This window comes from Rousettus aegyptiacus, unplaced genomic scaffold (assembly GCF_014176215.1).
Source record: "Rousettus aegyptiacus isolate mRouAeg1 unplaced genomic scaffold, mRouAeg1.p scaffold_m13_p_2, whole genome shotgun sequence".
NCBI classification, from domain to species: domain Eukaryota; kingdom Metazoa; phylum Chordata; class Mammalia; order Chiroptera; family Pteropodidae; genus Rousettus; species Rousettus aegyptiacus.
In genome coordinates, this window is record NW_023416295.1 from 20462060 (window position 1) to 20489711 (window position 27652).

Below are 27652 nucleotides of genomic sequence, written 5' to 3' on the forward strand. Positions count from 1 at the left end.
CATGATCCACCCTATTTTATTCAGTCCAAGCGGTAGGAATACAGATATGTTCATTTCTCAAATCAGCTTTTTTCTTCTCCAGATAAAAAAATTCTAATTGTTATCAAGTATCTGGACATCAATTAGTTTTCTAATAAAAAATTAAAGAGAACAAAGTAGGAAATATTGAGCACATCTGCACATTATTTTAAGGCATGTTCCCACTCCAGCTACCCAGGAATTAAATCACCCGGTATTATCTTTCTTTCTAATCACACTACTTGTCTCCTTAACAAACTGAAAAAAAGGAGGGGGCGGGCCTCCGGAGTGGAGAAGGTTCTGATTGGTCCGACTGGCAGGAAGTGGGCGGTGAAAGCGTCGCTTCTGTTATTGTCCGGAGGCTGCAGGGTGAGAGGCCGAGGCGGGGTGAGGTTTTTGGACGCTGCACGGGCAGTTGCTTGAAATCGCGGTAGGGAGAAAGTGTGGTGCAAAACGGGTCCCCAACATCGCGGTGAGCTCAGAGCCCTGGCAGCCTTTTCGCGGAGGTGCCACGCCCTAACGGCCGGTCCGCAGTGGGCCCGGCATCTTCTCGGACCGCCGAGATCGTGTTGTGGCCCGGGAGCAGGAAGCAAAGCGTGGCCCGGGCTCCGGCCGCCGCCCGCGCAACTCCGCCGAGGTCCCTGTCTCAAGCTAGGTTCTCTTTTTCCCTTGTTCTGCAGGCTCGCTTCTGGCGTCATGGCTCAAAGGGCCTTCCCGAATCCTTATGCCGATTATAACAAATCCCTGGCCGAAGGCTACTTTGATCCTGCTGGGAGGGTGAGTTTGGGATACATCTGCCTGAATCCCTTCCTCCAACCCCCAGTGTTTGGAAAGGAACTCAGTTTTGCTTGGAAGACAGGGATGAGCGCATCCCTTTAAAAAGAATATATGATTTGAGGATAAGTATATAAAATATATTTTAAATATATAAAATACATATTGAAATATACAATTTGAGCTTTGCCATGTTGAATAGAGAAATAATTGTTAATAATCGAAATAACCTCAATCATTGATATTTTAAATTATAAAAATGGCCGGTATGCACTTTGCTGCGTAATTTTGCATTTTCGATCATTTTTGGTTTGCTTTTCAAAAAGGTGAAAATCCTGACACTATTTCACATGCGCCATGTTATTGGTTATGATTTTACAAGCAGGACATAATGAGAGTAAACTAGTATATGTGCTAGACATGTTTAAACTGAAAGTGCTAAGAGCAGTTTGGGACATAGGCCTGAAATTCTTTGTACCATTTCCACTCTTTGCAGGGTATCCCCACAGCTGGAAAAAGAAAAAAAGCTAGTGAATTAAACTGGTTTTCACTTCACAAACTACTGTGCAAAAGAGAAGCTAGATGTCAGTTACCATAGGCCTTCGTTTTCTTCTCTTCAGGTGAACTTACTAGTTAAGAAAGAATAGTTAAATACCTTTAGAAATCCTAAAAGTGAGTTAGATTGCAAGAGTGCATGCACTTTTTTAAAAAATTTTTACCAATTTATTTTTTCTAAACTCAGTCATATGAAAAGCATTTCACAGGTGATATAATAGCATTTATGTCAGAGTTTATATCCGCCAGGTTAACTTTATATGGCTCTGTTGATTCTTTCCTTAAAACACTCATCCTTATAGGTTAACTTGGGTCAATAATGCAGGTAGGAGGGAGGACAGAGATGGAAAAGAGTTGTAGTATCGAAGGGTACCAAAGTGTATAGGGAGATAGAGTCAATCTGATTCTTTTAAGACCAAAATTGAGCTGCCCAAACAAAGCTTATTATAATTATCTTAAGGTGGCTTCCTTTTGGACGTTGGGACTTAACATTCTGCCTAGCTTTGCAGATCCTAAAGCTGAAGTATTTGTCTTGTCTTGTTGGAAGAAGACATGCTGCTTCATGATAACTTGGCAGAGAGAACACTTGAGGATGTATTCTGATGACAGAAGCCTTCAGTAAATGTAGCTCACTGTTTAAACTATTTAAAAATTTTATGCTTTTTTACAAAGTTAGTTACCTCTATTTCTAAGGGAGAAAAAAAGATATTCATAAATTTAAATTCAGGCCCCAAAATAACAGTGTAACTTATTGCCTAACACATGGTTTTTGCACAGATCCCAGAAAGAAACTAGCATAAAATTTCTAAGATCGTTTAGTGTTGAACACCAGGATCAGACCCTGGAGATGTAGCCTCCTTAATTTGTTAACGCATACATTTCAATAAGGTAAGGAACTGGTCTGTTTTCTGGTATCCATCAGAAAAAAAAGGGGGGGGGGGGTGGCTTTTAGAGACTCTTCAAACTATTGTTAGAATTTGAATAATTTTGTGATCTGCCACAAGCAATCAATATTCTCGGGCAGGTCACCTTTATTAAATGCAGTTATATGCCATATAGAAAGTAACTTCCCTTCCTGAGGCTGAGGCATTCTCATTAGTCTTGGTTTCTTAAAGTAAGGCCAAGCAAGATGATAAATTATCCACGATCTCTGTACAGAAGATGACATGTTCTCTCACAGATGTACTCTTCTATTTAGTCAAGATTTATAGACCTTTCATATCATACTGAAGTGTATTTTATCCTACTAAATGTATTTTCAAGACTTGTTGAAATCTTAACCTCTTGGCAGAAATTGCTAAATAACAGGTCTATGTCCTTCAAACGATGTGGTTTCTTCTTCAGAGTGTGAAGCAAGGGATTTTAGATGTGCTTCAGAATAAATAATCCAGATATAGTTGTTAGTCTGATTTGCCTTATCAGACTTTTCAGGAATAAAACTTAATGTTCTTTATTGTTATAAATCTGTACCTCCTTATTACAGTTTTCAATGTTAAGATGCCCTATTTAAAAAATATGATGATGATGCTAACAAATAGTAGTTAGGTTTGTTTTAAATTTTACATAGTGAAATAAAGCGTTTATACCCTTGTAATATTTCCCGGCATTGTTTTGAAATTTTACTGTTTTGCGAAATCTAAGTCTGGGAATCACAGCAGATTCCTAAAATTATTGAGGGATACATTTAAGTGACCTTTTAAGACACTTCATGATTCAGTGTATACAGAACTTTCAAAATACTTTTCAGTTGCCTTTAGGATGAGTAAGGTCATGATTGTTTGGGCCTCATAATTTGCCCAACATCTGTGGGCCTTTATATGGATGTCACTAACCTCCTAGCCCTAGCCTTGGTGTGCTTTTCAGTACACATCTAAATTATTACTTGACCCTTAGTCTGCTTGTAATAGTAAAAATGTCAGTAGTTACATCCCTGAATATGAAAGACCTGAAACATACAATCTTGTTTTATCCTCAGAGTACATTAAGAAATTGGCGAGGCAGGTATTGTCATCCTGACTTTACAGAAGTAGCAAGCATAAAGAAGTTATGAGCAGAGCAAGATTACTCGTCTAATAGTGGATAAGGATATAGCCAGGTTCATTCACTGAGCAGTTCTTACGAAGCCCCTATTCTGCTAGGCACTGTGCTGGGCATGGCCTTTTTTTGACACTAGATCTGTTTGAGATTCCTGATACTTGTGAATTTATTTTGCTTTTCTTATGCTACTTCTGCAATTTTTAATGTTTATTGTTTATAAATGGATTTTTATAAATGTTTATCATCATTTTTTTAAAGTAAAAGCATTAAAATGCTTCTTTAGGGAATTAACATTGCTTTAGCTTCATTAAGCTAAAAATGTAATGGCTTGAAAGTAGTAAATATCTTGTGCTTAATTTAATAAATGACTTGCACTATAATAAATATTGGTTTAAATAATAGATGATCCCTACTAGGTTGGAAATTAAAATGAGCCATTTTATCATTGGTGGTCTATTTTAGTATTTAATTAAAATTTTTTTGTGAAACATTAAAGTTTAAAACACAAATACAGTTGACCCTTGAAAGGCATGGGAGTTAGGGGTACAGACCGCCCGAGCAGTCCAAAATCTGAATATACCTACAGTGGGCTCTCCATATACTTAGATTATACTCAGATTCCCAGCCATACTTAGATTATACTCAGATTCCCAGCCATGGAGTTGACTCTTGAACAATGCAGATTTGAGCTGTGAGGTCAATTGAAAAAACCCACATATAGATGGACCTACACAGTTCAAACCCATGTTGTTCAATGGTCAGCTCTATTTCCTACCTTGAGTAGTAGTACTTTTAAGTTTTGTTACCTTTTTTGTTGTTGCTTAAGAGTGAAATACAGTAAGTCTTAACTTAAAGTCATTGATAGGTTCTTGGAAACTGCAGCTTCAAGCAAAGCAAAGTATAGTGAAATCAATTTTACCATAGGCTAGTTGATATAAACAAGAGTTAAGTCCCTATGGCATATTTCTGGTCACAAAAACATCACCAAATTTCTAAATAAAGACCAAAAAATACTTCTAATATTAAACATTGAAATAAATGTTAACTATACATAGATTAAAGAAAGATTAATAGAAACAAGTCTGATAACTCTCCAACCAGCTTAATTAGGTTCAGGGTTGGGTGTGGTGGGAACCTCTCCTGGCAGCTCAGGGCACAAGGGAAGAACACACCCTGTAGGGCACACTTCCATCACAGGCTGCACTCATACACATGCACTCACTCAGCTGGGGACAGTTTAGGTGCCAGTTCAGCTAACATGCCTATCTTTGGGATGTGGGAGGAAACCAGAGTCTCTATAGAGAAAACCCGCACAGGCTTGGGAGGAATGTGTAAATTCCACACAGATGGTGGCCCCAGCAGGAATTGGTTTTTTGTTTTGTTCTCATCAACATTATAATTAAATGATGTTATTTGGTAATTGTCCAATTCTACCAGGCAGAAAAATGCGGCCTAAGTGGAAATAAAGTACTCTCCTATTTTTGATAGTTCATAGTCCAGGAAGTCGAATAGCCTATATATTTTGATGTTTGTTTTCTCTTTAATATCTGCAGCTGACTCCTGAGTTCTCACAGCGCTTGAACAATAAGATTCGAGAGCTTCTCCAACAAATGGAAAGAGGCCTAAAGTCAGCAGATCCTCGGGATGGCACTGCTTACACTGGCTGGACAGGTATGGTGTGCCGACAGTGAGCTGGCATAAGCATTGTAAAAAGGGAGCCAAAGCATTACCTTTCAAGAGCAGTCTGATTCAATACCCTTGAATCCTTCTTGCATCTGTATGTGAATGATCGTGTCCAGGAGGCTGCTGTGCTCTCAGCCTAGCCTTGGTATCATCTGGATTTTTAACAGTACTCAGAATTTAGGGCAGGGTAAGCGTATTCATGGAATTCATGCCTGACACAGATTTGGATGGCTGCTGTACTTAGGAGAAAAATTGATATTCAGCATTACATAGTTAATTTGGACATGAAATTTCAGTGGAAATAGTTCCGCCATACAGTGCATGAAACAGAGATGAGTATTCATCCACAGGAAATAAAAAGTCCAGAAGCACCTGGTTTCTTCGTTTTTTTGTTTGTTTTTGTTTTTAATAAAAGTTACCACATAACAGAGAGCCAAACAGAACAAAGTATAGATTCTGTATACTGATCTTTCCATATAGTCATTGCTAGTTGGTTTGCATTCACTGTTTTGCTAGTCATTAAGAGGTTTGAGAAAGTTTGGGAAGAAATAGATGTCAGAAAGGTAAAAGAGAGAAACCAAAGAAGGAAATGGAAGAACTTCAATTAGTTTTGTAATGTAGAGACATAGAAATACAGCTATATAATCTTGAAGAAAGCACATTTTAAAATTCAGGATTTCTCAGTTACTTGGAAAAGCAGACAAGGAGGAACAGATTTTCAGCTTATGAATTTGAATTTGATCTTAAGACAGCGGTGCTGTCAAAAAAAAAAATGCAGTCCCTGGGCCTCAACAGCAGATTCTGGTTTGGTACATCTTGAGTGGGGCCCAGGAATCTGAGTTTTGCAAGTCTCAGTGGTCGTGATGTAGATAGTCATCTATGGACTGGATTTTGTGGGCTTTTCTATGACAGAATGTACTAATAACAACCTCTTAGCAATCTTCTTTTAGTAATGACGCATGTTCTTATAAGAATGGGAAGGCAGAGAATAGAAATTATAATTTTTCAGGGACGTTTAAGGTCAATACTTTATAAAATAAGAGGAATGGCCTATATATAATGTTGGGACCTCCTTATAGTTTTATGATTTGTATGGATTTTAGAAACTTAGCACAAGAGATGTTAAGACGAGAATAAAATGAAAGTATTTTACTTCGAAAGGTAAGTTATAACAACAGTTGTCATACATTGAGTACTGTGTTCCAGGTATACTGTAACCAACAGGTTAATCTCATTAATGAGCATTACTATTTAAAATTATGAGGATTTGAATAAAACAGGACAAGTACCATGCATGGTTATCTAGCTTTTCTCTTGATTCTCACATTATAATAAGGCACAGACCTATAGATCTTTTCCTAATATATTTGGACTTTCTATTATTTTGTTATTACTGGCAAAAAAAAAAAAAAGAGAGACACAGATAGCTAAATTTAATTCCATAACCAATTACAAAAAGAGTGTCTTAAACCTCTATTTCACACTTTCAGGTGAACTTATATTATTACGTATTATAGGGTATCTTGCTTCAGAGGGAAAAGAAGTGAGAGTTGATTTCAAGTTTGAAGTCAGGCCCCTCTATTGCCAGGGCTGGTTGACAAACTAAAAATTGAATTTTTCTTGAAAATAGAAATTTCTCTAAGCTAAAATGCAAGTTTGTTGCATTTGTTGCCAGTATGAGGTTTCCGGCATTGTCCCTTTTGACTTGCCAATATCCTTCAACTTTTTATGTTAAAGTTTCTATAATACTCATTGCTGGCTCCTGGAAGCCACTTACATGGCAAGCGTGAAGGCAGATTGGCATGCTAAGCAGTTTCGGATATCTTCAGTTGCTGGTGGTTTTATGCTGTAGCATAAAATCTAGATAAATTTGCTAATGGCTTTCAAGGCAAGATTCCTAATGTCTCCTAATCAAGCACTGTTAAAAAGCCATTATTCCCGCATAAAATGGACTATCTCCTCCAGTGTTTTGATAAGTAAAATGCTTTTCTGTGCCAGTGTTCAGACAATCTGAATAACGTTAAACTCTGAGTTGCATAAGAAACTAAAGCCGATTTGACTGAAGAAAATCATGTTAATACCATCTCCTCCCATTATCTTACCAAGAATCTTCTATTCACAGCTGCAATTTTAATACCAAAACGATGCATTCAGAAACAACACAATAAAAATACTTGGTGTTGTGTGTCAAAGCAGTGTTTACATAATTAAATATAGATTTGTATGTTACTTTGTGTGTGTCCCATGCTATCTTTCAAAAAATGATACTTTTTAGAACAAACAGGGAATATATTTCTTTAACTTTGTTCAGCACCAAATTTAGGGTCATATTTTATAATATCAGTCTATTGTTTACTCTTGTTACTGACTTGTCCAAAATCATGTTACTTTGGGAAACATTAATTCATTGTAGAAAAGCTATAAAATTTTATTTCCTTCTTCAGTATTGATATTTATTGAGCATTTGTTGTCAATGAAAACTTTTGCAAGTTATCATTATATTACTCATTACATAGTCTGTATGAGAAATCTGCATGATTACTACCATTAGTTAGAACTTTAAATTACAATTCTAGTATTGTGTTGTTTCATTCCCCAGTAGAGTATGATCTGATAGTTACTTCTTATTCAGATAGAATTAGGTTTTGAAATAGGAGTAGGTTCTGCTGTATGTATACATATTGAAACTATATATATATATATATATATATATATATAGTCTATAAAATATTTTAAAATCTGCTAAGCAATATTTGCCTACTCTGTGTTTCTAGGAAGACTCATTTGGATTTCAATTGAAAATACCTTTATTCATTTTGAATTTTTTTATTTCAATAAATACTAGTCTTTTCATAAAGCTTGCCATAGAAAGGAAGTATTACAGCAATGCCAAATCATAGTTTTTCTCTAGCCAGGTGTAACTTAAATCTAAAAAAAGACTGCAACTGATTCTGAACTTAATTCTGTGAAACATTAGTGTTTCTCAGCTTGATTAAATAGTTCTCTGCCTCCCCTGTCCACTTCCTCTCAAACTCTTGTTAGCTTGTCACAGTATTATAAAGTCCTTCATTTGTTGATGTCGCATGTCTGTGTTTCTACTTCGTGACTAAAGAAAGCTACAAAGCTAGGCTGCCCAATTTCATAATGCCTCATTGTGCTATGCCTATGTGTGTCTCAATTGCTCACTTAATCTTGAAAATCAAAGAGTTTTAGTGGAGAGAGGAAGCACCCCTGTGTTTTCAATATTACTTATGTACTTAAAACTGAAAAACTGGACTCCTGTCATTTTTTTCCCATTTTATGTTGTTTCAACAGTGAGACTAATAGTAACAAGGTACCTAGAATTTCTGTTAGAGCACCTCTGTATGTTTTATGTGCTTCATAAAACACTACACATAATGCTTAATAAGGGTGATATGTACAGGTTTAAGTAGAATTTAAAAGAAGCAAATCATTGCTTTATAAAGTACTTTGACATTCACTTTACAAACTATTTACAATTAAAATACCGTGGCTTTTATTTTAAAATGGAAGCTAAAGATATAATACAGTGACGGGAGTGGTTAACATAGACTTTTAATAGGATCCTGACATCATTTTCACCAGAAGCCTACATATTTACATACCTGTGGGTTGTCATAGTGCAGTTTTACAAGTTGTATGCCTAACTTTTACCTTTTTTTTTTTTCCATTTAGAACAGAGAGATAAAATGCCTTCATCCTAGAAAAGTTCTTAAAGAAGAGTTTTTAAAACCTCACAGCTGTCTCAGGTTGGCAAATGAGGCAGTTAATACCATAAATCCCTCTGGTCTGTCTCATGCTTATCCAGGAATGAAGTATAAATAATGAATTTTAAGCATTAATTGAGAGTTCACAAATTATTTCTCTATATCAATGTTCAAAAACAAGTATTCATATCTTTTTTTTTTTTTTTTGGTTCCCAGGGGAATGAAGATTGTCAGTATGCAGTTTTTTGATCATTTGACGGTTGAAGGGCAGGAGTAAAGACAAACCCAGTTCTTGTTAATAACATGTTACTAGGATTGACGTTTGAATGACATGAGCCAGAGTGTATGTGCATGTATGCCAATAACTAATGTTACATGCCAGGCACTGTTCTAAGTGCTTTGCATTAATTAACTAAATCTCAGAAGACCTCCATGGTATGGATACTATTGGTATCCCTACCTCACAAATGAGAAAAGTGAAGCAAAGTGGGGTCTGAGTACCTGTTCAGGGTTACATAGTAAGTAACAAAGTAAGGATTCAACCCAGCAAGGCTGGCTTTAGAGCACCTGCTCTTTACCAAGAAATAGAATGATAATGAGTGTGAGTGTGTGTGTGTGTGTGTGTGTGTGTGTGTGTGTGTGTGTGTGTGTTTACTCTCCACTTCTGCAGTTGGGTTTACTCCATATATTTTATTTCATTTTTTATTTTTTATTTTTTTATTTTTTATTAAGTTTATTGGGGTAACATTTGTTAATACAATTATATAATTTTCTAGTGTACATTTCATTTGACATCTGTACATTCTATTGTGTTTACCACCCAAAGTCCAGTTTTCTTCAGCTACCATATATATGATCTCCTTTACCACTTCACCCTTCCCCTAAACCCTATATTGGAGCCCCTTTAACCGTCTACCTACCTCCTCCCCCAACCCACTAGTAATTACTAGTCTGTAGTCTTCTGGTAACCACTAGTCCATGTCCATGAGTCTCTGTTTGTCCTGCTTATTTGTTGCTTTTAGGTTTATATCCCACATATAAGTGATATCATGTGATTTTCTACTTTTTCTATCTGGTTTATTTCACTTAGCATTATTACCTTGAGGTCCATCCATGTTGTCATAAATGGCTGTATTTCATCTCTTCTTATGACTGAGTGATATTCCATTGTATATATGTACCACAGCTTCTTTAGCCAGTCATGTATTGTAGGACACTCCGGTTGCTTCCATGTCCTGGCCACTGAATAATGCTGCTATGAACATTGGTGTGCAAGCATACATTTTATAAGTAAAGATCTACATGAACACTCTAGGAGTAATTTGAGCAATCACAACACAATGATACTCATGCTGTATAAACTTTTTAGAAATGGCAAATGACTAGTCAGTTTTAAGTGTTTTAGAAAAACATCAGAATAAACCCTGATAAACATGAAAGGAATTTGGAAAGACAGAGGGAAAAGGCTTGTTAGACGGGCAGAGTACTTACTATTTTAAAATCTACAAGAAAAAGTTGTTGAGGATTGGACATAAAGTAAACCCTAGAAAGATTTATGGGCAGTTGCAACTAGAAAAATGAAATCTCCAGTGTTGTACTGTAGAAGGTGTTTTCCCCCTTCTTAATCCTAAATTAATATATTCAGCATGGTTTCAGGATAGATATTAACTGAGCCAAAACAGAAGCTTTTCCTCATAATTGCTTGTATTTATAAAGGCTTATTGAAGATGTTCTTGTGTGAAATATCACCCGTGTCTGAAATCAATCGGTAGCTCTCACAGCTGTTAATAAGTGATATTTGAAATGAACAGCCTCAGTTCTTTTCATGGAAATCCTCCTTTGTAAAATTAGTACATCGAAGTGTAATGCGTCATGATATTGATATATGACATACGCCAACAATTAAGCATGGAGCCGTTCATTTTCAGCCTTAATCCTTTTCTGGTAGATTTATAAGATTTCTTTACAGTATGTGCTTCCAGCTTGGGAGGCAAGGGATGCTTTGGGTGCACCCATCAAAAACCATTCTGTGTATCTGTGCACACAACAGCAGACAGAGCAGGGAAGTAGCAGGCTAGAAGGACCCCTGAAGGTCGCACCTGTTGGCCAGCTGCAGAGTGGTCCTGGGTGATGTCCAGGGACCTGTGGGGAATCATCAGAGAGCATAACACCGCCTGCCATTAGGCCACTCTGGGTTTTGTGCTAGGTAGATTATAGGTTCCAGCAGGGAGAAGATTTTAAAGTGCCTTATAAAATGGAAAGCACAAAAAACTGGTCATGAATTATTATTATAAAGGATTAAATAAGCAGATGAAGTATTTTTGTTTTAAAAATAAGCATTTGGTAAAAAAGATTGCTTCCCTTGTAGATAATACAGTAGAAAGGTTAAGTAAACCCAAGGGATGACTGATCTCACTAGTGTCTTTAAGAGAGAATGAGGGAAGTGCTAGTCCTCATTTAATTTCATTTTTTCCCAGTCTTAACTGTGATGATTCCTAAGGGAAATGATGATCAGCTCACACTTTGAAAAGAAACACACACGACTCGAGGGGCTTCAGTTCTAAAAGACACGACCCAATCTTTTATAACCGACTCACAGCGGTAATGAGGCTAAGATCAGCATATATTTCCTCTTTCAAGTATTAGATAACATTTTAAATAAGAGGATATGCAGCATAATCCCTAGAGTAATATTAACTTGCACTCTAAATGTAAGTCATTAAAGTGTTTCGAGATACCCTTCCTCTGATCTGCCAAATGTATAACCTTTGAGCTACAGCTTTAGCATGTGAGTCTTAGTTTCTGCTGATACCAGACTTATTTTAAAGGAATCACTTTGGCCAGGTATTTTTTCTTTGTAATTTGATCTCCTTATTAAGTAGCTCTTTATCAAAACCAGCATTTCAGTGTCTAAGTTGATCGTTGAACAAGTGTCCTTCACCTTCATGAGAAGCACCTATGCCTCCCAACCGGAGCTGGCCAGACAAGCAGAGAGAATAAAGGACACGGATCTACACTCGGTTTATTAGAGCCCTTGAGTGACCACTAGGGGGACGAATGCACCAAGAGCATCGCCTGCTTTCGTTCTGCCTGCACCTTGTATAGTGTTGATGTCATTGTACTGTAGGTTATCTTAAATCGCTAAGACAAGAGTTGAAACAACTATAGGGATTAGAGGTCACCAGTGTGCTTGGGTGAGGCACAGAGAGCAGGATGCGTGTTTGTAGGTAGATCAGAAGAAATAGGAGAGAAAGAAAGAAAACAACTTGATTTTTACAGACAACAACAAGGAGGCTGGGGCTCTGTCTTGTTATTTTCATTCCAGTAACTTTAGTACTTAACACAATACTAGGTCCATCAATGGGGCTTAATAAATATATATTGCTTGCATGCATGCATGGATGGATGGATGGATGGATGGATGGAGAGTGTCCTGCCATTGCTATTCTAGCTACCACCTATGCAAACTAAAAACACTACCTTAAAACTAGCTAGAATGGGGAATGGGTGAGAATTCAACTCATTTCATTGTGATTGGTTAATCACATCTCTTTTTCCTTAATCTCTGATCCATTTGAAAAATGAATTCAGAAATTAGTTAGGGCTCATAGTATCCACTTTATAATTGGTAAAACTGAATAACAAGCATATTGTTTATATCTGGATGTTAAGTGGGCCTCCTCCTTCCCCCCTGATTTGAACTTACCTCCTCGGACTCAAAGAGAGCATCTGGACAATCCAAGTTCTGAGTTACCAAATTAGAAACAGGAGAGAGAAGACAAAGAGCCAGAGGACAGAGAAGACTTGCAGAAAGTTCATGAGAGAGGCCAGATGGTGCATGTGTAGGGGACACTTTTCCAGCCTCCCAGTGAGAATGGGAAGAAGCAGGAAATGGGAAGAGGGAGAGTATGGTTTGCTCTGTACTTTTTGTCCCTTTAGATCAGACATTAGGGATGAGACAGAGTGACTCATTCAATACACTGAGGTTCATATGGAGCATTTGGGGTTGGGTAATTTTTTGAGCACTTACTATGCGCTAAGAACTGTTGTAATGATTAGCATGATTCATAGTAACTATGGATGAAGATGCTTAGACACAGGTTTAGTAAATGGCTGAGACCACACAGCTAGTAAGTGGCAGAGCCAGGCTTCAATCCTAGACAGTGATTCCTGAGCTAGTGCTCTTAACTACTACCGTGCTGAAGGACTGATCACCCATGTGGCAGTCTGAATAAAAGACTAGGAGCACTTTCTAATATGACAGTTACAAGATAAAACACTGCAGGGCACTGAGGGAAAGAGGAAAGTGTGATGTCCTTTTTTTTTTTTTTTTTTTTTTTTTTTTAATCTCCCTTTTGGAATGCCAACTCTGGAAAAAAAAATACAAGAGAAAAGAAGACACATCTTCAGAGTGCTCATTTGCTTTTTTAATTTCTCTTCTACTTCTTTGTTTGGAGCAATATTATTAAAGTAAGGGTGTAGAGTCTCAACTAATTTCCTCCTAGATTATCTGGAGTGTTTGGAAAGCCAGCAGCTTACAATGCTCAGCTTTAATCACACGACTGAGCAGATATACTGGTCAGTGCAGTGTTTACATACAGGCCTTGTGGGTAGTGCTATGTATGGTCACTACAGTGCTTGGGCATGGGAATCCTGCCCTAAAGAAAACTAATTTTGTTGAGGAAATGGAAATGCACACACTCAAACACTCACAAAATTGAGGAACACTTATAAAACACTGTATTAGAAAGTGCTAACCTGATATAGATAGATGATCATATTGTGTGGGGTTAATCAGAGAAAACTTCAGTTCTTATATTTTCATAAATATGAAAAGAAAGTATACAGTAATTGATGAGCATTTAAGATTTTAGTGAGGGAACAGTTCATTTGAAACTTAGAACAACCATCACTCCTGTAGGGAGTTCATGTCTCCATATCCCTCAGAACTATTGTGACCTATTCTTGGGTGTTAGCTGAACACTTCTGGTGACTCTAGCAGTAGCTATAATCTGAACATGGTTTTTCCTACCAGAGGCTATGAAAGGAGTCTTAAAGCCCTTGACCTATAAAGAAATACCTTACAGAGCTGAAGTACTGTGGAAAAGATTTGCACATCAATGTGGACTCTATAAATAAATGAATAATGTTAAGGAGTAATCTCTGAAATGCAGGATTACAGAGAAGTGTTTTAAGTTCATACATCAGATGTGGTTCCATAGTGTAGCGGTTAGCACATCTGCTTTACACGCAGAAGGTCCTGGGTTTGTTCCCCAGTGGAGCGACAGTCCATGGTCTATGGCCATGCCACCCTGAACAAGCCCGATGTCTAAGCTCGGAAACTAAGCAGGATTGGGCCTGGTTAGTACTTGGATGGGAGACCACCTAGGAAGACCAGGTGCTGTAGGCATAAAAAAAAAAAAGAAAAGAAAAGAAAAGAAAGAAAGAAAGAAAAAGAAAAAAAAGTGCATCTATAGAGATTTTTATCATCTCCATGTACATTTGAGACACACCAGGTCTTGATTGGTTTGGTCAAGATGAATAAGACTAATGATCCCTCAGAAATGCAAAGACTTAGTATTAATTACTTCTCAACAGCTGGCTATATTTATAGTACCACAGGGATAAGTAGCTGAGTAAGGAAATTCACATTTAGAAGTGTCCATAGGCTGTTTACCCTTCCCTTCCCAGAGTAGTAGCCACAGAAAGAAGCAGAATAGAAAATTTTAATTCAGAGTTTCCATACTAAAAGCCAGGATGAATTCCTGTTATAGCAAAATGTTATTTGGTCTTCACAGTACGTCTGTTTTTCTTTCAAGTAGTTGTCAACATTTCAAAAGAGATTTCTAGGATGAACTGTGAGGCAATGCCAGACCTCCTGAACTTCTTATGCAGAATAACATTTACCCTTCTGTTCAGAGCAATGCTGTTCTTAGAACTTCTGTAGTGATGGAAATGTTATTTTGCTATCTATTACAGCAGCCACTAGCTATGTGTGACTACGGAGCATTTGAAATGTGGCCAGTGTGACTGAGAAACATAATTTTAATTTTGTTTAAGCGTCCAAAGCGGCAGTCATGTTGGACACCACAGTTCTGAGCAACCAAACAGGCTCCAGGACTTATAAGATCAAAATAATGTATGTCTGGGTTTCTTCTGGCCTCCCAGACCAAAAACGAGGTGATTAGCTTGGTTTTTGCTTTTGTTTTTATTTTTCAGTCAAAATTAACTCCTACTCGCATTGGATTAATGAGTCTTCTACTCCAGCTGTTCCAGAAGTGCATCAGGGAGTCACTGACCACTTTGGTTAAAACATTCCCCACACATTTGCAGGACTCTTGTCCAGCTTCTCATTCCTGAGCTCCAGACTCATATCTCCAGCTACGTACTTGACCTCTCTACTTAGAAATCTAATGTACATCTCAAACCTGACCTGAGATGTGGCTCCACTCTGCCTTCTCCCCATCAAGCCCCGTGTCAGGCACTGGTAGCGCTCACTCATATCTGGTGTCCCTCTCCTTCTAGGCTATTGGGGGGATTAGACCTCTCAACTTCATTGTAGTTAGGCCAGGCTACCTGTTCTGGTCCAGGGGCTGCAGGTGGAAGTGGCACGTGTCACTTCCAAGCCATAGCATGTAATTGCTGGTGCGATACCCTGCCATGTTCTTCTTGTGGTATGTGTCTAGGAGCCATTTCCTAGGTAAATGGATAGACTTTCCTAATAAAGTCTTGCACATCCATTCTCATCTTGGAAGACCTGGACTCATACATATGGCCAAATTTATCTTTTAAAAATGCTTTGTTTAATACTGCTCCTCTACATAAATTGATAGTGGATTAGCATCAAATCTAAATTTCTAGTCTGTTTTTTAATTACATTTATTAGGGTGACATTGGTTAAAATTTTATAGGTTTCAAGTGTACAGTCCAATAATACATCATCCGTTTATTGCATTGTGTGTGTGCACCCAAAGTCAAATCTCCTTCCATCACCATATACTTGACCCCTTCACCCTTAACTACCTCTCCCTCTCCCCCCTCTCCCTCTAGTAACCACTAAATTCGTGTCTCTATCCATGGGTTTTTATTTGTCATATTCATTTGTTGCTTTCATTTTTATATCCCACGTATGAGTAAAATCTTATGGTTCTCAACTTTTTCTATTTGTTTTGCTTAGCATGATAATCTGTTTCCACCCATATTGTCATAAATGGCAGTATTTCATCTTTTCTTACGGCTGAGTGATATCCCATTGTATCTATGTACCACAGTTTCTTTATCCAGTCATCTATCGAAGGACACTTCAGTTGTTTCTATGTCTTGGCCACCATTAATATCAGGGGGCGTATATCTTTACACCCACCAATACCTCCTTCTTGATGGTGTTTTTTCCCCCTGTGATTGAGGGGACACTCTGTCAACCACTGTACATTCTTTTTCAACCAAGTCAGCCTCCGAGGGTATGAATAATCAAAGAATTAACATGCCATTTCTGAAAAAATTACTGACTTCATATATTTGATTCTAAAGGCACTTTATTGATTGTTAACTGATGTTACTTAAATTTATCTATATTTGCATTTAAAACAGAGGTGGTATCTCTAACAGTTTTCTTATACCCTTTGGCAAATACCCTAAGAGCATCCAGAATAGGAATAATCACTGTTTGTAAAGGAAACTACTCATTACTTAACAGAATCAGGATATTATTCCAAACATTTATTGATTACCTTTAATGACTTTGGGATTAAAAGGATAATAATAGATTAGATTTTGCTTTTATTCATTTCTCAGCATATCTCTCTTCATAGGGATTATTTTCTCTTTTAAAATATGTCAATATGTTTAAGCCATATGTATGAACAGTACAGAAGGAAATTCTGTACGCTACTCAGATTTAAGTCCAGAAACTCTTGATTAACTAGTGTACACGGTGATAAAAAGAAAAACATTAAAAAGATTAAACTCATACATCATGCTGTGTTGAGCCTCATGACCAGTTTATACTAGAAGCCAGTTAAAGTGGTCTTTCTTACTATGTTAAACATCCTTTAGAGAATGGAATTGTATTTGGGGATGAGTTTATGAATGGATACCACTTTAGTCTTTCCTCCCAAACCTGGCCCTCCCCTAGAGGTGTTTGCCTTCCAGCTGTTGAAGGTAAACATCTGGAAGTCATGTTGACTTCTCGCTCTCAGTCATCCTTCACCAGGTTGCATTGATTTTACCTTCCAGACGGACATCTTTCCAGTCTAATCTCACTTCATCAACCTCCTTGTCTCCTATCCTCCTGAAGCATACTCCTAACTGCTCCTCCCGCGTCCACTGTTCCACACACTTTTCCCTAAACCTTACAGTGAACTTTTAAAATCTAATTATGCTCTTCCAGTGCTTATCATGATACTTTTCAAATGAAACCCAAAATATTGAACTAGCCTCTGATCTGCCTTCTGCCTACCTGTCTACCTTTAAAAACAGCTGTATTTCACATTAGGCTTACCAGCATGTGGGGATGCACCTAAAATAACAGTGGCTTTAACACAACAGAATGCATTTATTTTGTAAATATGCAATTCAGGGAGTGATATGGCAGGCAGCTTCACGGTCTTCCAGGTTGTAAGTGTCTCTGATCTTGATGCTTCACCATTCTTATCACAGAGCTGCCACCTTACGGTCTAATGGCTGCTTCAGCTACATCATCACATCCGTATTCCAGCCAGGAAGAAAGAAATGACAAGTCCCCTCCCTTCAAGAACATTTTCTGAAGCAGCCCCCATTACTCCCACTGTTTCACTTGTCAGAACTTAGTCACATGGCCATCCCCAACTGCAAAGAAGACTGTTATGGGCAGCCCTGTGCATAGCTAAAATCCAGGGCATTGTTTGGAGGGAAAAGGGGGATACATTTTGGGGAACCGCTTAGCAGTGTCTATCACAAGAGCTAGATCCTTATCTTGCAGAGTGGAATGTGAGTCAAAATGTCTGATGTAGTAAAATTAAGAGGTTGCACATAAGCACATTATTATTAGAAATATGGAGGCAGATACTAGAGGAAATGGCTAAAATGATTGAAAGTGGTTCCCTCTAGGAGGCAAGAATAGAGTGGGGCAGGGAACTGCATGTGTATATTAAGCCTTGCAGTACTGTTTTTTTTTCTTTCTTTAAAGAACATGTTTATTTGATCAAAATGATGTTTTTTAAAGCCTCAGGCTGTGAGTATGTGTAAGGACTGGATGAGTTTTCCCTGCAGAGCCCCTAAGTTTGTGTCTGTATTTCCTACTCACCAGTTACCTCTCAGCGTTCAGTGTTTATGCAAAGGTGATGTTATATGCATGCAACTTGTCAAAGGTTGGAAGATCATAAGAATAGGTTCAAGATATTTAGCCACAAGCACTTCCTCTACTTTTTCTATTATTAAATTAGGGCACCTGGGGTATAAAATATTGATGAGGTATTACATATCTTTAACTTACACATTTTGTCTTATTTTCCTGACCTAGACCGATTTATAAGAAGTTTGTCCTGGAACATTTTTCTAATTGGAAGTATCACTCTTTATTTGAAACCCTTTTCATCCTTGATTGTTTTGTGACAGGGGAGGCAGACAACATAAATTACAAACTCCAGGAGATCGTTTACTCACAATATTCAGACACCTAGACCCAGAATGAGAAAGAGAGAAAGAACCTGAAGTTGTGAAATTCCACAGGCTGGCAAGATAAATCTCTGTTGATCAAAAAGAAAAAAGCAAAATATTTCATCTAAATGAAATACTGTGAGACTTGAGAAATGATTGCCTGTTTTTTATGAGAAATACATCAAATCTTGGAATTGCAAACCTTAATGGGTTTTGTTTGTTAAACATTTAGGACAAGAGGAGTTGTTGATAATGAGAAACAAAGGTCTGAAAAGGAAAGCAATCATTGGGCTTGTATTTAATCACTTTTTATTTTCTCAGATCTCAATCATGTCATTATCTAGCTTTGGTGCTTACATAACTTAATTAGGGGAGTTCAGGCAGCAATGGAAATAGAGGGCAAAATGAAAGGGTAACAATTTAAGTGGATTGCCTGCAGATGCCTGGTATGGATGGAGATAAAGCCTATTAAGGACCTAATTCTAGAAGAAGCTCTTGACATTGATTATTTGTGAAAAGGAGATGTTTTTTCTTACCCACATCATGGTGTTCTACACTTATGTCTACAAACCTTAAACATTGGTACATCTTTTCATCAGCTTGTGGAATTACGAAAATGAAGCCACTTTGAATGAGCAGACAACATTATTAACTTCGACAGGAAATGAAAATTTGGTCTTAATATCCATGTGAAATTGAATTGTCTGTAGCACAAAGCTTTGGAGATTACCCATGCAAAATGAGAAAACTATCTAAATTTAAAATTGTCCTCAGTACAGTGAAAAGTAATTTTGCAGACTGTATTTTTACTGCATTGAAATCCGCGAAGAGATTGGCTCTATTAATTTAGATTTAAACAGAGGCCCTGTATCTTCTAAAAATGGTCAATGAGACGGAAAATGTACTTTAAAGGGAGAAATGAATTTCTGGAAATGCTGCAGGCAGCCTCCCTACTCCACATCTTTGAGTCTGCCCTGAGACTAGGCGGCTTCAGAGGGAAGGCTCTGTCTACTGTGACAGTCATTTGGAACAAGAACATACAGACAAACCTCAATTACATATAGCTTCAAGAGTAGGATAAGAAGCAAACTGAGTAAGGCCCAAAGCAAGTTATTCTTTTACAGTATAGTTCCTAAAGTGGCTAGGTCCTCAACAGAGAAAAGAAAAGAAGGAAGAATTGAATTTATTCTCTCAGATCTGAAATAATTTAATAGTTTTCTTATAGTCCCTGCGTGGAATAATACTATCTAATACTAATAATACTAGTCTCACATGAAAAATTATCTTCTATAAGAAGAGAAATTAATTTTTCATTCTCTAGTCTTTGAATTTCTTTAGCTCACAAGAAAAAACACTTCTGGTTTATTAAGTAAGTTATTATTTGTTAAATTAATAAATGACTCTATTTGGAAGAGTAATTTTGATGACCTCATTTTACCATCAAGAAGAATACATTAACACAATAGCCAGAGTGCAACAAAGATTACTAATAAATTTGGGTTAGAGTTCTTAGCAGGTCTTAGAGTTCATATTATTTAGAGTTTTACTAATGAGGAGACTAAGAACAAGTAAGTATTTGCCTATAACTGGTTCTTTGACCTGCTTGGTAATAAAGCTGAGTATGGAACGAAGATCATCTGAACTTTCAGGTAGTTTACATGTTTCTTGTGGCTTATCAAAAATCAACACTGCTGAGTAGACAGCACACCAACATAATAGTTCGTTTTTCTTATTTTTACCTTATTTTATTTTTCCTTTTCAGGTATTGCTGTGCTTTACTTACATCTCCATGATGTATTCGGGGACCCTGCCTACCTACAGATGGCACATGGCTACGTAAAGCAAAGTCTGAACTGTTTATCCAAGCGTTCCATCACCTTCCTTTGTGGGGATGCAGGCCCACTGGCAGTGGCTGCTGTGGTGTATCACAAGATGCACAACGAGAAGCAGGCAGACGATTGCATCACCCGGTAACCGTGCTTTTTTTTGAGGATATTTTATCTAGGCATCATTGCACATTAATTCTGTGTGTGTTAACAAAAGAACATTTTAGTGAATTTACTTTTCTCTCAGCAATAAATCTTAGTACTGTCATTTGATCAATTCTCACATTATTCCTATGTTGTAGTTAAGGAACAACCACTATCATCTCTATTTTGTTGCAAGATATAATGACAGCGACACATTCCAGATCAAATATCAGTTTCAGGAACAAAAAATGAAATCAAAAGCATAATCATGTGATTACTAATCCAAGGTGCTGTCCAAGATCAATACTTTGAAAAAATGCAGTTCACTTCCCGTGGTGAGTTGAGAGAGGCTTCCTAAGGGTACACAGACTGATTCAAAACTGCTTAAGGACAAATGATATGTAAATCCAGACTTTCATTTTTAATATAAATCCAAGCAGCCCACTAGAAACTTGTGAATTATGAAGAATTACCAAACTTTGGTACTAATAAATTACAATTATTTCTTAACTGGAGTTTATTGAACATTTTCAGAATTCCACTAAGAAATCTGGCTGCCATGCAACTCTGCATGCAGTACTGTTAGGTTCCCACTGAGCATACTGACAGAGTTACAATTCCAGCGAAGGTTTTTTGTTTTGTTTAGTTGTTTAATAGGCTTTACTTTTTAGAGCAGTGGATTCACAGCAAAATTGAGAGGAAGGTATAGAGATTCCCCGTCTACCCCCTGTTCCCACACATGCACAGCCTCCCTCAGTAGCAACATCCCTCATCAGAGTGTTACCACTCATCACCATCGATGACCCTTTATTGACATGACATTATCACCCAAAGTCCACAGTTTACGTTAAGGTACATTCTGTGTGTCAGACACATTTATAAGGACGTGTTTCCATCATTATAGTCACTCAGAGTAGTTTCACTGCCCTAAAAATCCTCTGTGCTCTTCCTGTCAATGCCCTCTTCGCTTCTCCCTAAGCTCTGGCAACCCTTGCTTTTTCTGCTGTCTCCATAGTTTTGCCTTTTTCAGAATATATTGGATTCATACAGTATGTAGCCTTTTCAGATTGGTTTCTGGCACTTAGTAATATATGTTAAGGCTCCTCCATGTCTTTCTATGGCTTGATAGCTCATTTCTTTTTATGACTAAATAATATTCCATTGTGCACCACAGTTTATTTATCCATTTACCTGCTGAAGGATATCTTGGTTGCTTTCAAGTTTTGGCAATTATAAGCTGCTACAAACATCCATGTGCAGGTTTTTATGTGGACTGAAGTTTCCGCCTACTTTGTGTATATACCAAGGAGTGTGATTGTTGGATTATATGGTGAGAGTATGTTTATTTTTATGACCCACTTATTTCATTTAGCATAATGTTCTCAAGTTTCATCTATGTTATAGAATACACAGTAAGTAGACTAAGATATTGTGTTATATTTAAAGGACTAATCCATGTTCTTGTTGTTTAAGTGTATATATATATACACACACACACACACACACGCACACACAGATTGTCCCTCTGGACAATCTGTGTATATATATATACACAGATGTAGCTAACTTTTTCCACTGGAAGGTGTTAACAAGGTGGGTTGCGGGGCCAGGAGTCTTTTGTTCTACCAGTAATGATCTGGGAATCATATTAAATCATGCACTGAATTAACATATACTTCTGAATAATCTTTTTTATACATGCTTATGCTACATCTGGCAGAGGTTAGAAATTATCCAGTGTAACTTAAAAATGAAAAATATATGTATTTTAGAGGAAAAAACTATGAACATTTCACTCCAGGGCTGGGAAGTATTTACTATGAAACATGTCACTAAGCTTAATCAAAATGGCAGGAAAAACAAAACTGTGATTTCCCCCAAAAGCTTAGTTAACATATGTGTTCCTTCCATGGCAATTAACCTTATATATAACCAACCAATACAAAAACTGTTCCACACCCATCTGAATTTGAAATACAGAAACTACCGTTTTATTGTTTTGCATAGCCAGTTTAAAGCCATTAGCCACACATCTGCTTTTGAGGTTCACAGGAAAGCCTCATTGAGTCAATCTGTTTTTAAGTATCAGAAGAATAAATTATAGTGGTCCCAATATTTTATATATTATCCCAGTCTTTTTCATAGATGTGCAGCCAAATAGTAATAGTTTGCCATGTAAAGCATGTTAATAGGTGTTAATAGGTGTTAAATACAAGATGTGCATACTTCAACATGTTGGGGAAAACACTAATTAAACAAAGTGAAATATGCAGCTTTACTGTCTGCTCAGAGTTTTCAGCAACTCAGAATGGAAACTCCAGCTACTCAAGGAAGCAGAATTTGCCAAACTTACGTGGACAACCCTTTTTCTCATGACATCTTAAGGCCTGTTATTGTCTGAAATACTCTTTGGGGAACAGTACTATATATATTAATATTAGTTTACTATAAAGCACTCAGGAATAAATTAAAATTTCTTTTTTTATATACCTTAATAATAAGGTGTTTTTGTTATTTATGTTTTTTTTTAGTTTTATGACATTTCAACAATATTTTATCTATAGCCAATAGATTTAAGGTTGAAAATATAGAATGCGAACATATGATAGGAAAATGTGTTCTTCGTGGCCACAGCTTTGATTTTTCAGATTTCTGGAGTTATGGCAGAGAAGGAAGAAAAAAAGAAATTATTTGTGAGTTAGTTTCACACCTCTTTTCAATTCAATTTCAGGAAATCCAAAATTATTTGATATCATCAGTTATTTAATAAACCTACTTGTTTGCTGAAACTTCTTTCTCATATGACACCATCCTTTTGCGATATCACAGAATCAGATTCTCGGTGTGGCATCTGTTGTACTTCGCTGCCAACAACACATTTCACCTTACCCTTCCTGTATTTTCTTAATATAGTGGGATCAACAAAAGTCTCATCCTTAGACAAGGAAACCGAAATACAAAGAAATCAGTGTTCTCTTAAGATAAAGATTCTTAACTTTGCGGCCCTGAGAATTCTAGGGCTTCTGGAGGTATGTAAAACCCCCAAATTGCGTTCAGCGTGGAGAGAGTACTTAAACGCTTTTCTTGAAGGAATCCGTGACCCCTCCTCTCCCCTACCCCCAAAAAAGGGTGTGTGTGTGTGTGTGTGTGTGTGTGTGAGAGAGAGAGAGAGAGAGAGAGAGAGAGAGAGAGACGGGGAGAGAGAGAGAGAGAGAATGAGAGAGAGAGAGATAGAGAGAGAGAGATGTTTTCAGATTGTCCGGCATTTGGCCTTGGGTGAGAATAAGGTGAGAAATAGAGGTAGTTCTTCCTGGTGCCTGATTTATTTGTAGGTGGCCGTTTTCACCTTTCCCTCTACAAAGAGACAGCTGGCACCATTACGTGAATAGAGAGCACTGCCTGTTTGGTACCCAATTAAGTGACTAACCTGACATATATATTGCTTTGGGGCTAGTATGTAGCATGATGAAGAACTTTGGTGTTCTGGTCAGAAAATATGTAACCTCTCTTGTAGTGTGATGCGTAAGAAAAGGACTTCTTTTTTTAAAAAAGTCAAACTTCTTTTGATGATAACAAGGCAAAAAAAACTTTCCCCAATAACACCCAGGGGAAATATTGCTAGGAGTGAAACAGAACTATCCAGCTCTTATATGTCTTTATTCTTCCTTCAGTGATATTTCAGCAACTTGTCTCTTCTAAAGATTGGTTGCTATTGCTATCAACATATTAAAACAAATAAATGGAGCTGCAACGATATGCTTCTGGGTTTGAGAGTTTCTGAAAACACATAAAATAATCATTATGATTTATAAATCTGTCATTTTTTTAATCTTATCTTAGAATATAGCGTTAAAACATGCACTTAAAAGTCCTACCTTTCGTAATTCATTAGACCCAACTAATGAGATTTAATGACTTGAATTCAAATCCAGAAAAATCAAAATGGAATACTTTCTTATCCTAAACCATAAAGTATTATTTTAACAAGATGCTCTAAGCAATTCTTTATTTTCAAGTATTTCAAAGGTATTTGCTACCTACTTTGAACTTCCCAAATGCAAATGAATTTGGCTGCAAAATAATTGGAATGCTAATTATATATCACCACCTAGTGGTAATGCAGGTCACAATGGTGGCGAATAAAAGGTGTTTTCTAGTATAGTGGTTCAAACATATAATAATTGAGAACATCATTGGACGTCAATGCTTAATTTCTACAGTGCAGTGTTTGGTTAAAAAGTCATAGTAGTTTTTCTTTTTGAATAGTTTTTTAAATCTTTGCAAAAGTAAATCAGAAGTGATTTTTATATCTAAATGCTATGTAATTTGATACATTTATGTTAAAATTTGATAATAAGTTCATATTAAGACTGAAAGATTCATTCCATTTACTATAACAGGTAAGTTTGTATCTAGTAAAAAGATTTTATTTTCTTAAGGTCTCAATGTTTTGAGCTGCCAGTTCTGACATTAAAAAAGGAATTTTTCTTAAATGTTTTTAAGTTCTTTAAAAATATTAGGGTGTGTGTGTGTGTGTGTGTGTGTGTGTGTTATACTGAAGTAGAAAACAAAATGTCCCATAATTCTACCATCCATATAACTCATCCGTTACCACTATGGCCCTGTACTTAACAATAACCACTCTTCCACTGTGAGATTTAATGCCTGTATTTGTAGAAGGGAAGAAAAATGCATGCGCCATCATTTGCATTTTAACTTATTTGATTGAGATGCCACCATTTGTTGAGTTACAACACGGAAAAGTTTAACTTTGTCAGTAACTTCAACCAGCCATGCTTTTTCAAACCCCCCCTTTCCTCCTGGGGAGTAAGTTTCCTTAAGGACACTTTCAGAACTTTTTCTCAGTCTCTCTCATAACTGTTAATAAAATCATCTCATTCCGGTTATTAAAACATGTCTTCATTTTAAAGTGTAAATGTTCCCCTTCTCTCACCACAGGCTTACGGAAGGAGTGAGGTGGGATTGGAAGGGGACAATTATTTTCTCTTCCACAAGTACCCTCCCTTTGGAGCTCCGACTCTCTTCACTCTATCTATTGCTGTACAGCCTGGTGGTAGCAATTGTCAGGTTTCTGTTTGCTTGTGCGTTTTTGGCTTTCGTAGATATTGGTAGCCTCCAGAGGTTAGAAGGGCTGTATTCCTTCAGCTATAACCTTACCACTAAATGCGTTAAAATGAAAGCACAAGCAGTTAACCAAATTCTGCCAAATGTATTGTTGATTAGAAAGAAGAAACACACACATACACACAAGTGGCCCCCTGCTGTGTTCTTATGGCTCAAAGAAAGCCACATTGTCCTTAGGCCCTTCATCTTATTCATCAAACATGGTAGAGCCTGTACCATCTGCCAGATGCAGCCCCCCCTCCCCGCCACCGCCCGCACCTTCACCACTCATTCCACCAATGAAAAGTCATTTTGTAACATTTCTTACTAGACTTGTTAACAAATCATCTGTTGTAGATTTTGATAAAGTTATTTGAAGGCCAAGTATCTCTGAATGTTGGTTAGAGTACTTCACATATAACCAGTCACCCCAGGGGTGTGATTTTTGATACCTCAAATGTTAATTAACCATTCCTAGTATACGGACTAAAGTAGAAGAGACACATGCACAAGCGCTGTTTATTCTTAATTACTTAAGGCAACTTAAGAGAAGTTTTTTTAATTGGAAGGGGCAGTTTATTTTATAGATGAGAATTTTAAAGAACAGAGATTAAATATTAAGTGTAGTTTCGATTTAGTGTCATAAGCTACCTGAGGACAAAGCCATTATTTGGTAGGGCTAATATTCTCTCCTAATTACTTCTTTCTAGAAACTCCCTGGCTCTTTCCTAATATCATTTTGTCAAATTTCACAAAAAATTAAGTTTTAATAACTTAAATAGTGTGATATTTAATTTATAGGATAATTTAGAGATAAATTTTGTATGATTAAAAAAAAACCTAAAATGGCAAGGACGTTTTTCCTACATAGATTTTTCCTACATATATTTTCCTACATATATATTGTAGTCTCCATTAGACCACATACATGGCCGCTTTCCCATGCTCATCTCCCTTTCTGAACTCCACCTACTTTCTGGTAACCTGGGGCTTCCCTTTTTGGTCTTCTAGAAAGAAATTCGAGGCTTTGGTTACCCCACTCTACCATGTACTTCCTACAGTGGTGCCTACATCTGGCCAGCTGACAAGGAGACTAGAGTGAGAGGCGAAGCCAGGGGGCCTCTCTGCGCCTTCTGGGACTGGCTCCCTGATCTGCAAGGAAGGTTCTTCCCTCAGTCTTGGCACCTGTGGGCCCCTGCTTACTCTCACTTCTGACACCACCATGCAATTGCTTGTGGGCTGGGGCGTGAAAGAACAGAGAATAGAAAAAAGAAAAAAAAGAAAAATAAGGTGTTTTACCCACTCTCTCTGATATCAGGACTTCCCCTTCTCGTTCTTTATTAGGACAGACAGAACTAAAGGGCCGCTCGGGCTCTCTTTCAGCCCGTTGGTGCCCACTTACAGGGTTCAAGCCGTACTGCGTTCAGGCCATGGTAACGTCAGAGGGGAAAATACGGTTAACTCACCACTGGTTTGGAGCTACTTCACATTCTAGTCTTCTTTCCCATTCCGCTGCCACTGTTTACCTCTCAGAGTCCTCAGATAGCTGCTTCGTGCATTCTCACCAGGTTTGGGAGCTGCATCTAGAAGGAGATACAAAGTAGAGTGCGCTTACTCCATCTTAACCTAGAACTGGAACCAAAAATAACATTGAGAAGCAGAATTGAATCTATCAATGGGGAACTAATAAGTTATACTACACCCACCCAATGGAATACTAAACAACTATGATAAAGAATGACACTACTCTGTATGTGCCGATAGGGAATGGTTGTCAAGATGTATCGTTAAATAGCAAGGCACAGATCATTTGGGGAGATACATTTATAAATATGTGTATTTCACTTATATGTGCATCACATAACTTGAGGAACATATAAGAAATTGGTAACTATGATTTTTTTTGAAAAAAGGACTAGAAGCTGGGACTAGAAGTGGTACCTTTTCTGCCACTTGCATGTATTATCGATCGTGGTAGAGCAGGCCACTGTACAGACACTTTGGGTAGGCCCGCCGACGTGTTAAGAAATGAGCCCAGGGAGGAGATAACGGGTGCAGCAAGCATTTCATTTTATGGAGATAGATGGCCCTTTGAGTATTGACTTATTCCTTTCTCCAGGCTGAATG

The 27652-nt window shown here is 37.3% G+C and overlaps 1 protein-coding gene and 1 pseudogene across 5 annotated transcripts in view; both read left to right on the top strand.

Annotated features, from left to right (window-relative positions):
• Positions 1-351: 351 nt before the first annotated feature.
• The window catches only part of LANCL1 (LanC like 1), a 37469-nt gene continuing 10168 nt past the window's right edge, over positions 352-27652 (top strand). For 2 of the 5 annotated variants that reach the window (XM_036236888.1, XM_016158610.2), the window contains exons 1-4: positions 369-448; positions 699-795; positions 4938-5055; positions 20194-20401. In XM_036236888.1, the coding sequence (XP_036092781.1) occupies positions 715-795; positions 4938-5055; positions 20194-20401 (407 nt within the window). In that variant the 5' untranslated portion in view covers positions 369-448; positions 699-714. Of the gene's footprint in view, positions 491-698; positions 796-4937; positions 5056-20193; positions 20402-27652 lie in introns of all 5 variants that reach the window. The other 3 variants (XM_016158612.2, XM_016158611.2, XM_016158609.2) reach the window with 3 other exon arrangements.
• On the top strand, positions 14090-14205 carry LOC118614762 (annotated as a pseudogene).